At 42.8% G+C, this 14,711-nt stretch overlaps 1 protein-coding gene across 2 annotated transcripts in view; it reads left to right on the top strand.

Annotated features, from left to right (window-relative positions):
- SLC27A2 (solute carrier family 27 member 2) overlaps window positions 1-14,711 on the top strand; it is an 81,426-nt gene that overhangs the window by 45,927 nt on the left and 20,788 nt on the right. For both annotated transcript variants that reach the window (XR_005775592.1, XM_040414045.1), the window contains exon 6: window positions 9,882-9,972. Coding sequence is in view for 1 of the 2 variants with exons in the window: in XM_040414045.1 (XP_040269979.1) it covers window positions 9,882-9,972 (91 nt within the window). In the remaining variant the exon portion in view is untranslated. The remainder of the gene's footprint in view (window positions 1-9,881; window positions 9,973-14,711) is intronic.

The raw sequence follows: 14,711 nt of genomic DNA, 5'->3' as shown, positions 1-14,711 counted from the left end.
TAGTTACATAGTTAATACGGTTGAAAAAAGACATATGTCCATCAAGTTCAACAAAGGGATGGAAGGGGACACACATTTTAGAAAAAGGGGGAGTGAGACCCAGATTTCTACACATTTTTAAAAGCTTTAATATTATTTTAAGAATTCATCTAAGCCCTTTTTGAAACTACCCACTTTTCCTGCTGTGACCACGTCCTGAGGAAGTCTATTCCACAAATTCACAGTTCTTACAGTAAAGTAGCTTTGACCATCTAGAGACTGAACTTTTTCTTCTCCAGATGGAGGCAGTACCACCTTGTCTTTTGAGGGGACTTTACATGGAATAGCATTTAGCCATATTTTTTGTATGGCCCATTTATATATTTGTATAGGTTAATCATGTCTCTTCTCAACACTAAATACATTGAATTATCTTAATCTTTCCTTATAACTAAGACCCTCCATGCCCCTTATCAGTTTAGTCGCTCCCTTTGTACTTTTTCCAGCACCAGAGCATCCTTTCTATGGACTGGTGTCGAGGATTGAACTGCATATTCCAGTTGAGGTCACACCAAAGCTTTGTAAAGTGGTAATATTACATCCCTGCCCAGCAAGTCCATGCCTCGTTTAATGCATGACAATACCCTGGGAGCCTCAAAAGCAGCTGATTGACATTGTATGCTGTTTTTTAATCTACAAAAAACTATAGGGCCAAGCGTACTGGGCTTGACCAATTACTCCCAAAATGAAATAGCAATATGTACTGTTCCCCTAAGGGACAAAGGGGGAAAACTTAACATTTAATAATTATGAATGTAAAATAGAGGAGAAATAGGTAAAAATAGGGGGTGTTGGAGTGATCACCAATAGGTGAAAAGTGATAGATGCCCTGGAAAAAGGTCCTAGGAAAAAATGAGAGTGTATATAGGATTGTGGCAGGAATACCTGGGTAGGGGTCTTATTTAAAAATCCTTCAAAAAATATTTCAAAAATATAGTGTGCACAATGTCTTTTATAGGGCAGATGATAATATAAGTAAGAAAAGAATGAAAAAGGATAAAAAACTTAGAAAAAATAGTCCTTCATAAAGATATGAAAAAATATGAAAAAATTAAAATGTAAAAATTGTCCTTCATAAAAATATGGAAAATGGAACAGTTTGTCTTGTAGTCTTTTATAAGGTAACCACTGTATGGTAGATAAAAATCGAATAAAATAAAAGATGTTATAGCGAGGATATTATCCTATGTTGCCCCTTTGTATGACTCAGTTGATGGGGTATAAAGTAAGTAGCAATTTGGCAGTTTACTGCTCAGCAGAGGATGGTGCGTCTTTACAGGTATGTTTAATAATATTACATATAAGTAATAGTTGTTAGTGGTAATAATCCATGTGTTATTCTGTAAAAGACAGGGGTGCTCTGTGCCTGAGTGCGGCGTCCCGCACTGTCTCTGGCTACAGAGATCACTTACCCTTCTTGACGCTTGTATCCTTCTGGTCCTCTGATAGTGGTTCCTGGTGGTTGGCTGTTGTGATCCAGTTTCCATGTTTTTATGAAGGACAATTTTTACATTTTAATTTTTTCATATTTTTTCATATCTTTATGAAGGACTATTTTTTCTAAGTTTTTTATCCTTTTTCATTCTTTTCTTACTTATATTATCATCTGCCCTATAAAAGACATTGTGCACACTATATTTTTGAAATATTTTTTGAAGGATTTTTAAATAAGACCCCTACCCGGGTATTCCTGCCACAATCCTATATACACTCTCATTTTTTCCTAGGACCTTTTTCCAGGGCATCTATCACTTTTCACCTATTGGTGATCACTCCAACACCCCCTATTTTTACCTATTTCATACTTATACTCTACATGAATAACAGAATATAAATAAATTACATCTTGTACCCAAATCAAGAGTGTGCCTGCTTATCCCTTATTGTTTGTAATTTTATGCTTCTGACTGGGTGAGTCAGACTAAGCAGTCCTGCACCTCTACCATTTACCTGAGCAGTAAAGCCGTCTACTCCACTTTTTTTTACCTAAAATAGAGGAGAGCTAACAATGGTGGAACCCTGAAGGACAAACAAACGAAAAGACAGCCCGGGTGGGCCTGGACAGACAAACACTGAATGGTAACAGTAACAAATGGCATATAAAGGAACGTTCTCACCCATCTGAGGCTGTAAAAGTAGATGGTTGAGTCACTTTCAATGCAGCGGGCTCCTGTGCGATGGACTGTAATACCATTCAAAAAATAATGCCAACGCGTTGACCTCGGCGTAGATAGGAGTCGAGAGCAGAGAGTCCCTAAATCACCCTAGAAAGGAGCGGGGACTAAAACACCCTACCTATCTATACGAGGTACTTGCCCTGCAAGGGGCATCCCCGCCTGGATACCTTTCCCTAATCCCGGGCGGTATCCCTAGTACACCCTACTGGAGGAAAACTCCCGACGTGTCACGTTTCATTTAGCATGAACTCATCAGGGGAGATGTACATGAATCGTGGCAAGCAGGGGAAAAAGCTTGCATTAGAAAAAGGAATAAGCAAAATTTGGCAGTGGTTGGAGCTTATATAGAAAAAGGAAAGGAAAAACTCTAAGAGGGGGGCCCAGCCAGTGGGACCAAGGCCACCCAAAAAAAACACAATTAGCCTATGCACAGACGCACCAGTGGGTGAAGCCTGCTTGAGTCCAAATGCGACCCAGGATAAATAGTATCCAACTAAGTGGCTGTCAGCAAGGAATCCCTACCTGTCAGCGCCTTTTAAATGCAAAGAACAGTGCGCCAGTATTCCCGGTGGAACGTGAGAAAGTGGAGCAGCGCACTGCGGTGACGTGCCCCACAAACAAGAGAGGCGGCGCATGGAAACGCTGCAGATCACATGGCAGGGGTCACGTGATGGGACCCGGCCGGCCATGAAACGCAGCCCCGCAGAATGACGCACCACAACACAGGCGCACCGCAGCAGGGGCGGTTACATACAGTTGCAAGAAAAAGTATGTCAACCCTTTGGAATGATATGGATTTCTGCACAAATTGGTCATAAAATGTGATCTGATCTTCATCTAAGTCACAACAATAGACAATCACAGTCTGCTTAAACTAATAACACACAAAGAATTATGTTACCATGTTTTTATTGAACACACCATGTAAACACAGTGCAGGTGGAAAAAGTATGTGAACCCTTAGATTTAATAACTTGTTGAATCTCCTTTGGCAGCAATAACTTCAACCAAACCTTTCCTGTAGTTGCAGATCAGACGTGCACAACGGTCAGGAGTAATTCTTGACCATTCCTCTTTACAGAACTGTTTCAGTTCAGCAATATTCTTGGGATGTCTGGTGTGAATCGCTTTCTTGAGGTCATGCCACAGCATCTCAATCGGGTTGAGGTCAGGACTCTGACTGGGCCACTCCAGAAGCTGTATTTTCTTCTATTTAAGCCATTCTGTTGTTGATTTACTTCTATGCTTTGGGTCGTTGTCCTGTTGCAACACCCATCTTCTGTTGAGCTTCAGCTGGTGGACAGATGGCCTTAAGCTCTCCTGCAAAATGTCTTGATAAACTTGGGAATTCATTTTTCCTTCGATGATAGCAATCCGTCCAGGCCCTGATGCAGCAAAGCAGCCCCAAACCATGATGCCCCCACCACCATACTTCACAGTTGGGATGAGGTTTTGATGTTGGTGTGCTGTGCCTCTTTTTCTCCACACATAGTGTTGTGTGTTTCTTCCAAACAACTCAACTTTGGTTTCATCTGTCTACAGAATACTTTGCCAGTACTGCTGTGGAACATCCAGGTGCTCTTGTGCAAACTGTAAACATGCAGCAATGTTTTTTGGACAGCAGTGGCTTCCTCTGTGGTATCCTCCCATGAAATCCATTCTTTAGTGTTTTACGTATCGTAGATTCGCCAACAGGGATGTTAGCATATGCCAGAGACTTTTGTAAGTCTTTAGCTGACACTCTAGGATTCTTCTTCACCTCATTGAGCAGTCTGTGCTGTGCTCTTGCAGTCATATTTACAGGACGGCCACTCCTAGGGAGAGTAGCAGCAGTGCTGAACTTTCTCCATTTATAGACAATTTATCTTACCGTGGACTGATAAACAGCAAGGCTTTTGGAGATACTTTTATAACCCTTTCCAGCTTTATGCAGGTCAACAATTCTTAATCGTAGGTCTTCTGAGAGCTCTTTTGTGCGAGGCATCATTCACATCAGGCAATGCTTCTTGTGAAAAGCAAACCCAGAACTGGTGTGTGTTTTTTATAGGGCAGGGCAGCTGTAACCAACACCTCCAATCTCATCTCATTGATTGGACTCCAGTTGGCTCACACCTCACTCCAATTAGCTCTTGGAGATGTCATTAGTCTAGGGGGTTCACATACTTTTTCCACCTGCACTGTGAATGTTTACATGGTGTGTTCAATAAAAACATGGTAACATTTAATTCTTTGTGTGTTATTAGTTTAAGCAGACTGTGATTGTTTATTGTTGTGACTTAGATGAAGATCAGATCACATTTTATGACCAATTTGTGCAGAAATCCATATCATTCCAAAGGGTTCACATACTTTTTCTTGCAACTGTATACAGTCAGGAGGCAGGCTGTATGCATGGCAACCAGACGACTCAAGCTATTGAGCCGGGCATCAGGCTGCAATACAGGCTCATAGTATAACAGAGCCACTGGTAACTATAACAAAACTATTAATACAGAGCTAGATTGGCTAGCAAATAAGCCACCGCCTTTACTATCCAAAGACTGGCTGGATGTTAAATATGAGGACCAGGAGAGAAATAAAGAGAGTCTTTCAAATATAGCAGCTAAAGTTAAGTTGCTCATTCAAACCAGATGGGGCCATGGTTTTAAGATAATAAATCCAACAAGTCTCACATTGGAGAATAGCACGGTCCCAGTCCCCCCACGCCGTGGGGGAAGACTTAGTCTATACCCATAACTGATATACGGGCTTTATCATTGTGATGACTGTGAATGTGATTGGCCACTGGTGGATCTTTGGCCTTAGAAACGTCATTTATTTAATCTATAATCTACAGGTATTGCATGTAGATTATTATTAGCCAGATGCGTAACTTTACATTTATCCACATTGAACCTCATTTGCCAAGTTGATGCCCAATCATTCAGAGTTTCCAGGTCAGCTTGTAGTTTTGGGACATCTTTCATAGACTGCACAGTACTACATAGCTTGGTGTCATCTGCAAAAATAGAAATGGTGCTATTAATCCCATCCTTGATATCATTAATAAATAAATTAAATAATATGGTACCCAGCACTGAACCTTGGGGTACACCACTTATAACCCGGGACCATTCAGAATAGGAATCATTGACCACAACTCTCTGGACACGGTCCTTAAGCCAGTTTTCCAAGCCTATAGACCTTACTTTACCTATAAAATGTCTATGAGGGACAGTATCAAAAGCCTTTGCAAAAAAAGTGGAAAAGTGATGAACTTCCTCTACCTCTACACATCTATCTACAATGACCAGAGATTTGTTGAATTTAGTAAAATGCAAACACTTGAGTTCTAGTTATACAGGGTGTGCCGAGGACTTGCTTTCCAACTAAATCAATCCAGAGGCACTCTGTATCTACTTGTCGGTCTCTCTGTTCATAAGTGTACTATACACTGCATACACATGATTAGCTTCTTAAACACATTTTATATTATTATATCCAGCTTAATGAAGGTTCACATCCTATTTAGTTTCTTCGGTACAATGTTCATGTTCAACTATTTTCCTAGTATTTATTTTTTTATAGCATTTTGCATTATTGCTGTGCTAGATATCACTTTGTGCTTTCTGTACTGGACATGACTGTGTGTATCAACTCACTACTGTTATATCACCTTTTTGCATGGCTCATAAACTGTAGCTTTACAAAGAAATGTACAGGTGAAACTCGAAAAGTTTGAATATCGTGCAAAGTTCATTTATTTCACTAATGCAACTTAAGAGGTGAAACTAATATATGAGATAGACTCATTACATGCAAAGCGAGATATTTCAAGCCTTTGTTATACCGTATTTTTTGCCCCATAAGACACACTTTTTGGTGGGGAATGCTGCCATTTTCACATCGCTAACACTGAAACATCGCCGGCTGCGATGCTGCACAGCACAGCGATATATCAGCGGGGAGGGAGGAGGGGCTGGAGTCCGACAACAGCAGTATTAATATCTAAACGGTAATCCTTAACCTCTTATTAACTTTAACTAAAGTTGAGGTCTCCCATGTATCACTACTTACTAACAAGCTCCCGTAGCAGGCAGAGAGGTCGGCAGCGTAATATCACTCACTGACATCACGCGCCTGCTCCTCCCACTTTATGAATGGAGCAGGCTGAGTTAAAGTTATTAAGAGGTTAAGGATTACTGTTTAGATATAAATACTGCTGTGAGCGGCGGGGCCACTGAAATAGGCCACTAAGTTGGGGGACAATGTTATAGGGGGATCTGTGGATGACACATCCCCCCTGTAACAGTGCCATCCACAGATCCCCCCTGTAACAGTGCCATCCACAGATCCCCCCTGTAACAGTGCCATCCACAGATCCCCCCTGTAACAGTGCCATCCACAGATCCCCTCCATAACAGTGCCATCCACAGATCCCCCATAACAGTGCCATCCACAGATCCCCCATAACAGTGCCATCCACAGATCCCCCATAACAGTGCCATCCACAGATCCCCCATAACAGTGCCATCCACAGATCACCCCCATAACAGTGCCATCCACAGATCCCCCATAACAGTGCCATCCACAGATCCCCCCATAACAGTGCCATCCACAGATCCCCCCATAACAGTGCAATCCACAGATCTCCCCCATAACAGTGCCATCCACAGATCCCCCACATAACAGTGCCATCCACAGATCCCCCATAATAGTGTCATTGGTTAAAGATTTTTTTTTCTTATTTTCCTCCTCAAAAACCTTGGTGCGTCTTATGGGCATGTGCGTCTTATAGGGTGAAAAATAGGGTAATTTGGATGGTTATGGCTTACAACTTATCAAAACCCCATAGTCACAATCTCAGGTACCCTTTGCTCAGGGGATATGGATTAATTAGCTGACTAGAGTGTGACACTTTGAGCCTAGAATATTAAACCTTTTCACAATATTCTAATTTTAAGTTGCATTACTAAAATAAATGAACTTTTGCATGATATTCAAATTTTTCGAGTTTCACCCGTATTCCTGTTCATGTTCAACTATTTTTTTTATTTTTTATATTCCAATAAATGCATAATATATGACAAACTATATATGGACATATATACCTAACCCACTATACCCATACTCTGTCAGTGGATCAGACACAAAATTAGATGGTCCAATGTGCCAAATTATCCTCTGCCTTTGTTTATATAATCCTTTTGGCATCTCCATATATCCAAAATCTCTTTCTCTTGCCCTTTTTTTTTTTTGAAAAAAGATTCTTTATTGTTTCGTGAGCCAAAAATACAAAATTCGGTTATATATAATTTAAGAATAACAAATAATCATACACCAATTTATATAATTGACCCCTTTTACCCCCACTTCCCTTGATTCACTGCTGCGGGGTCCGACTGTACCCTTGTTGCCACCTGGAATCGTTTCCTAGTGCCATAGATAACCGAAACTTTTGGAGCGAAAAAGAATAAAAACCTACCCTTTCCAACATTACTCTGATTTTCTTGCTAATCTTCTATAAGCGTCGATGGTATCTATCCGAGCCCTCCACTCAGAATAGCTAGGGCTATTTTTTGTGCCACAATATTTAAGAATCAAGGCCTTTGCGGCCATGAAACTCTCCAAAGAAACTCTTTCTCTTGCCCTTAATTTTTTTATATTATTTTCATAATGGCATTAAGTGAAATACACAGTTCTTCCAGTACAATATAATTACTGGAAGATTAGGTTTTCAGTTCATCACAATAATTATCCATACTGAAAATATCATTATATACCCATTTAACTACACTTATTACCTTGTCCCAAAATTCCCTAATTTTTGAACATACCTATTCCATAAGTAACACACCTGTATTCTCGCAATTTACATTTATATGTTTTTATAATTTCTTTTATTTAACCCTGTTGGTGTGTATTCCAATATAATGATACAGTATTATATCACACTATAATTATTATATTGTATATTAACACCCCTTTTATTTTACCAAATGGCCCCGTTGTGTTCCTGTGATCTCTCCTATTCCTTCTTTTTTCATGGTTTTCGTGTCCTTTAACCCCTTGTAACTATTTCTTCAATATAAGCTACACTAAGAAAAGAAATACCAAACTCAGCCGCACCTCCAAAAATCAATAATAGTTTATTTAAGACACATAGATTAAAACCATAGACATATGAAGCAATATCCCACTGAAGGGAGAAATTGATATGCATAAAACAAGCATCATCCAAGGAGACCATGAGTTGTACAGTGCTAAAGCAAAGGAGAATAATCCATAAAACCTGAATGGTATACTTATCAGATAGCACAGTGGTAACACAAGGAGAAAATGAGCAGCCCTTCAGTGAGACAAGCAGGAAAAATCCTCATGCGTATCGCTAGTAACCGACTAGCTTCATCAGAGGTCTCATATGGAAGAGGTCCATATGAGACCTCTGATGAAGCTAGTCGGTTACTAGCGATACGCGTGAGGATTTTTCCTGCTTGTCTCACTGAAGGGCTGCTCATTTTCTCCTTGTGTTACCACTGTGCTATCTGATAAGTATACCATTCAGGTTTTATGGATTATTCTCCTTTGCTTTAGCACTGTACAACTCATGGTCTCCTTGGATGATGCTTGTTTTATGCATATCAATTTCTCCCTTCAGTGGGATATTGCTTCATATGTCTATGGTTTTAATCTATGTGTCTTAAATAAACTATTATTGATTTTTGGAGGTGCGGCTGAGTTTGGTATTTCTTTTCTTAGTGTAGCTTATGCTTTTTTCTATACCAGGCCTGCACTCCTTTATTTAATCACTGGTGTGCCCCCCGCTGTTTAGTATTATAATTTCTTCAATATAAATCTATAAATCCTCAATATAAAGCCCCCTTTTGTCTTACATTTACTAATAACTTTAAAACCTCAAACTTGTGAGAGAAATCTTCAAATATGAAAAACTCTCCCCTCTCCTAGAATATCTTTTAAGTCTTTCTTATCCCACATCTCTTCCAATAGTCATAATATTTCATGTTGAACTTCACATATGTCCGGTGATCTGGCTCAGTAGCCCTCCAGCATAAAGCAGAAGGCACCAGAGGGGAGCTGAGCCAGAACTGATCCAATAGTTTTCTATGGGCTCATTCTCATACACCCGGCTCATCAGTTGTAATGCCAGATCTCAAATAGCCGGACACAAAAATGCTCCATGCTCGGTTATTCTGTCCGGCTCCATCAGTGTATAGATGCCAGATCTGTACACTGACATGCAGTACACATACAGTATATCAGTTGTGTCAGGATCCCAACCTAAAATAGCTGGCTGGACACAACTGATATATGTAAAGCGGGCCTTAAAGGGGTATTCCATCCAAGATATTTTGACAAATATCCACTGGATTGATGATAAATGATAAATCAGTGGTTTGACCATTGTCTGACCAGCTGCAAGAGCACAGTTTTTTGACTGGAACAGCTGCTGAGCATGCGCCCTGCTGCTCCATTCAGTGTCTATAGGGCTAGTGGAAACCTCTGAGCACTATGCTTCCACACTGTACTTTTTTCTTCATTGATCAGGTAAGGCAATTGTAATGTTATTATGTTCTTTTATACCTTTTTATACCTAGCGAATGCTGTTTAGTTTCTTCCATACACTACAATACATCAATGCAAACTCACCTGGTTTTCTTTTAACAGATATTTATGCCTTATGCATTCATCAAATATGACATTGAAAAGGATGAGCCTGTGAAAGATGCCAAGGAACGCTGTATTAAAGCAAAGAAAGGTATGCAGTGCTTGAATCCTCATATGTGGACCCTGAGCTGGACAATGTCATTATTGGCAGTAATTTGCAGCATTGCTCTTCAGTGCAGCATATTCAACTCCAAGAATATTTCTAAAACTCTGTTCCATGGATCAGCAACCTTTGGCAGTCTAGCTGTTGTGAAACTACAACACCCAGTATGCACACTTGCTTGGCTGTTCTAATAACTCCCCTAAGGCCCCTTTCACACGGGCGAGTATTCCGCGCGGATGCGATGCGTGAGGTGAATGCATTGCACCCGCACTGATAACCGACCCATTCATTTCTATGGGGCTGTTCAGATGAGCGGTGATTTTTACGCATCACTTATGCGTTGCGTGAAAATCGCAGCATGCTCTATATTCTGCGTTTTTCACGCAACGCAGGCCCCATAGAAGTGAATGGGGTTGCGTGAAAATCGCAAGCATCCGCAAGCAAGTGCGGATGCGGTGCGATTTTCACGCACGGTTGCTAGGAGACGATGGGGACCCAATCATTATTATTTTCCCTTATAACATGGTTATAAGGGAAAATAATAGCATTCTGAATACAGAATGCATAGTAAACTAGCGCTGGAGGGGTTAAAAAAAATTATAATAATTTAACTCACCTTAGTCCACTTGATCGCGTAGTCGGCATCTCTTCTGTCTCCTTTGTTGAATAGGACCTGTGGTGAGCATTAAATACAGTTACAGGACCTTTGATGACGTCACTCCGGTCATCACATGGTACGTCACATGATCTTTTACCATGGTGATGGATCATTTGATGACCGGAATGACGTCACCAAAGGTCCTGTTGCTGCACAGAGATCAGATGAAGCCAGAAGGAGATGCCGGGCCGCGAACAAGTGGACTAAGGTGAGTTAAAAAAATTTTAATTTTTTTTTAACCCCTCCAGCGATGTTTTACTATGCATTCTGTATTCAGAATGCTATTATTTTCCCTTATAACTATGTTATAAGGGAAAATAATACAATCTACAGAACACCGATCCCAAGCCCGAACTTCTGTGAAGAAGTTTGGGTACCAAACACGCGCGATTTTTCTCACGCGAGTGCAAAACGCATTACAATGTTTTGCACTCGTGAGAAAAAATCGCGGGTGTTCCCGTAACGCAGCCGCACATTTTCCCGCAACGCCCGTGTGAAAGAGGCCTAAAAGTGAATAGAATATTCTGAGAGTTGTAGTTTCAGAACAGTAGCTGAGCCAGAGGTTGCAGATTCCTACTCTATTCACATGGATATCATGTCTTTTTTTTTATAGGAAGCCGTGCAGTTTTCATACGATCCAATTCATGATGGATGAATTGTGATCTGTTATTATCCAGGTAAATAATGATCTGGTGCTCTCAACATAAATTAGTAGGAGTATCAGATTCTTATGCACCTGGCCGGCAGCTGCAAGTGCCCTCCTGAATTCAACTGCATGGTCATCCTCAGGACAGTGATACACTTGAATACTGCAGTGAGGGTGGTGGTATTTGTGCTGTACTGTGTTATTTGGTTCTGCAGGCGTATTTTTTTTAATTTTTTTTGCTGCACTACAGTATTGCCGGCCCTTCCTACTTATGTTGTCCCTACTGTGACACAGTGAGGGGTTTTCTCTGGGAAGGCAGGTATTTTCCTCCCAACATGTGCGGCTGGGCTGGTTTCCAGCCAGGTGAGGTCAAATACCGGACCGGAGTTTAAGTGCCGGACCGGGTTTTGGAAGCACCTGGCTGTCCTTAAATAGGCAGCTGGGCTCAGCAGCTGAGTCTCTGGTTTGGGATCTAAGGTTTTGTGCCGGACTGAAGGGCTGAGACCCATGTGCAGGGGGAACAGGCCCCCTAAAGCCTGCTGTGGACTACTGGAGGCAGAACTGCCAACAATGTGACTTGTGAAATATGAACTTTCCATTGTGTATGAATTAACACCAAAGAATGCACAGTGAAGTTTTGTTTTGTGCAACTGCCGCAAGTGTGAAAAAACACTGAAGTTTAAGTTAAGAACTTGTATTTTGCCTCTGTACTGCGTCCGCTTACCCTATCTACCAGAGCGAAACCACACAATTGGTGAAGGATGCGGGCAGGCGCAGTGAGGCTGGCGTGAAGGCCGAAATATATTTATTTTATTTTTTCCGGGCACGGTTGTATCTCTTACATCAAACCAGCGAGATTACCACCCGTGTCCCTCGACAAAATGGAAGCTGTCATGAAAGCGCTCGTGGAGGCTAAACTGCAGCAGCAGGAGGCTAATAAGCAGCAGCAAGAAACAAACCAGCTGCTGTTACAACATGTGATGGGTTAACAGGCGGCAGGAGCATCCCAGAGTGTCCACGATGCTTGGAAACCGGTCCGTGTGGCGATCCCCAAGATGACCCCCTCGGATGGCGTCGAAACCTATATGGTGGTGTTCGAAAAGGTGGCCGTGAGGGAGAAGCTACCCCGAGATCAATGGGCTGAAGTCGTCGCTCCGTTCCTGGTATCCAGACCCCAGCAGGTGTATTTCGACTTACCGGACAATTAAGCGGCCGATTACCCGACAGTAAAGGGTGAGATTCTGGCAAGACCGGGGGTCAATGTGTTGGTCCGGGCCCAGCGGGTGCATCAGTGGGAGTTTATGGCGAGACTTCAGTATTATGATCTATTACACCTGTTGCAAAAATGGTGGAACGCTATGAGGCTACCATTAATCTACAAGGGGGGTTCTTTTGGGAGGGGGCAGTTAAACCCCTGAAATCTCCACCCCAGAACGGGCGACTTGTGCCAACAAAACCCACCCGGGATGTACCGGCTCTGATAGTCTGCTGGCGGTGCCAGGAGCTTTGCCATGTAAGGACTGACTGTCCCCGTTGGGGTGAGCCCATGGACACTATGGCTACCACCACTCATTATATGCAAGGAAGCTGTGTGCTTCCGGTACCCCAGAGACTATAGACAACAACCACTTGTGCCAAGTGGAAGTAGGAAACACTCTGGCGGTGGCGTTTCTGGACTCAGGGAGTCTGGTGTCCCTGGTAAGGGCTACACTGGTACGGCCTGCTGAGTATACTGGCCGGAAAGTGAGAGTAATGTGTATTCATGGAGATTTAAAAGACTACCCCACCGCTATGGTGTCTCTATCCACGGTTGCCGGCAGGTGGACCCACGAGGTGGCCGTCACCACCAATCTACACTATGAACTATGAATAGGGAGAGACTTCCCGGGTTTCCTGGCACTGTGGCCTGGTACGAGAATTACCGATACCCATGAGACAGAGATAACCCTAGCAGAGTGGCCCTGCTCAGGGGGGAGACCAGAACCCTGGGAACCCGAGACCGAAGGGCCAGTGGTAGGGGTGACCGCCACTTTGGTGGAAGAGGAGGAGACAACCCTGATAAGTGTGATGGTGGGAGACGTGGAGGACTTGCCACCGGATCCTGAATTGGCAGACCTCAATGTCTCCGGGGATAATTTTGGTACCGCCCAACGTTGGGACCCAACCCTATCCCAAGCCTAGAAAAATGTATTAATAGTAGATGGTTAACCACAACAACCAGGGGCAGAGTCAGTGTTTCCCCGTTTTGTGGTTTATCAGGATATGTTGTATCGGGTAAACCACATACGGGGTGAGCCTATTGAACATGTTCTCGAGGGTCACCTGGGGCTGCAGAAATCTCAGGATTGTATTATACAGCGGTTTTACTGGCCCAGCATATTCAGAGAGGTGGAAGAATTTTGTAAGTCTTGCCCAAACTGCCAGATAACTAGCCTCCAGCCACATTTCCGTAGTCCCCTAGTACCTCTCCCGATTATCGAGGTACCGTTTGACCGAATAGCTATGGATCTTGTAGGCCCAGTACCGAAGTCCGCCAGAGGGCATCAACACATTTTAGTCATCCTAGACTACGCCACTCGGTACCCGGAGGTGGTGCCACTGTGACATACCTCGGCCAAACTCATAGCTAAGAAGTTAATGGAGATATTTTCCTTAGTAGGACTACCTAAAGAGGTTCTGACTGACCAGGGGACCCTATTTATGTCCAAGGTGATGGGGAACTCTGTAAGTTGCTGCACATAAAACAACTACAGACATCTGTTTACCATCCGCAAACGGAGGGTCTGGTAGAAAGGTTTACCAAACATTAAAAAATATGTTGAAAAGGGTAGTGTCTAAAGATGGGAAGGGCTGGGGACTTCCTTCTGCCCTATCTCATGTTCGCAGTGCGAGAGGTACCCCAGGCCTCTACTGGGTTCTCGCCCTTCGAACTGCTATATGGCAGACACCCTCGCTGTCTCTTGGATGTGGCCAAAGAGGTGTAGGAACAACAACCCACTCCACAGAAAAGTGTCATTGAGTACGTTACCAAAATGCAAGATCGGATAGAGACAGTGTTGCCTTTTGTTAGGGAGCATATGGAGGCAGTTCAGCGAGCCCAGAGTCGGGTCTATAATCGACAGGCTCGGGTCCGGATCTTTAACCTGGGTGATTGGTTTTGATTCTGGTGTCGACCGTGGACAGTAAGTTCCTGGCTAGGTGGCAGGGGCCCTACGAGGTAGTCGAGAAAATTGAAGATGTAAATTACAAGGTACATCGGTCAGGGCGGCGAATGCCGGAGCAGGTTTACCATGTGAATTTACTCAAACCATGGAAAGATAGGGAAACCTGTATTGAAGACAGCCCGCAGCCGGGTTTTCTAGGAGAAGAGATTCCGGCCCCTCTGTCTGATGCAAGAGAAGCGGCTGCCACACGGATGTGTTC

The sequence above is a fragment of the Bufo bufo genome, chromosome 1 (genome assembly GCF_905171765.1).
Source record: "Bufo bufo chromosome 1, aBufBuf1.1, whole genome shotgun sequence".
Lineage (NCBI taxonomy): Eukaryota > Metazoa > Chordata > Amphibia > Anura > Bufonidae > Bufo > Bufo bufo.
The sequence above is the reverse complement of the archived record's forward strand: the minus strand, read 5'-3'. Positions and strand labels throughout refer to the sequence as shown.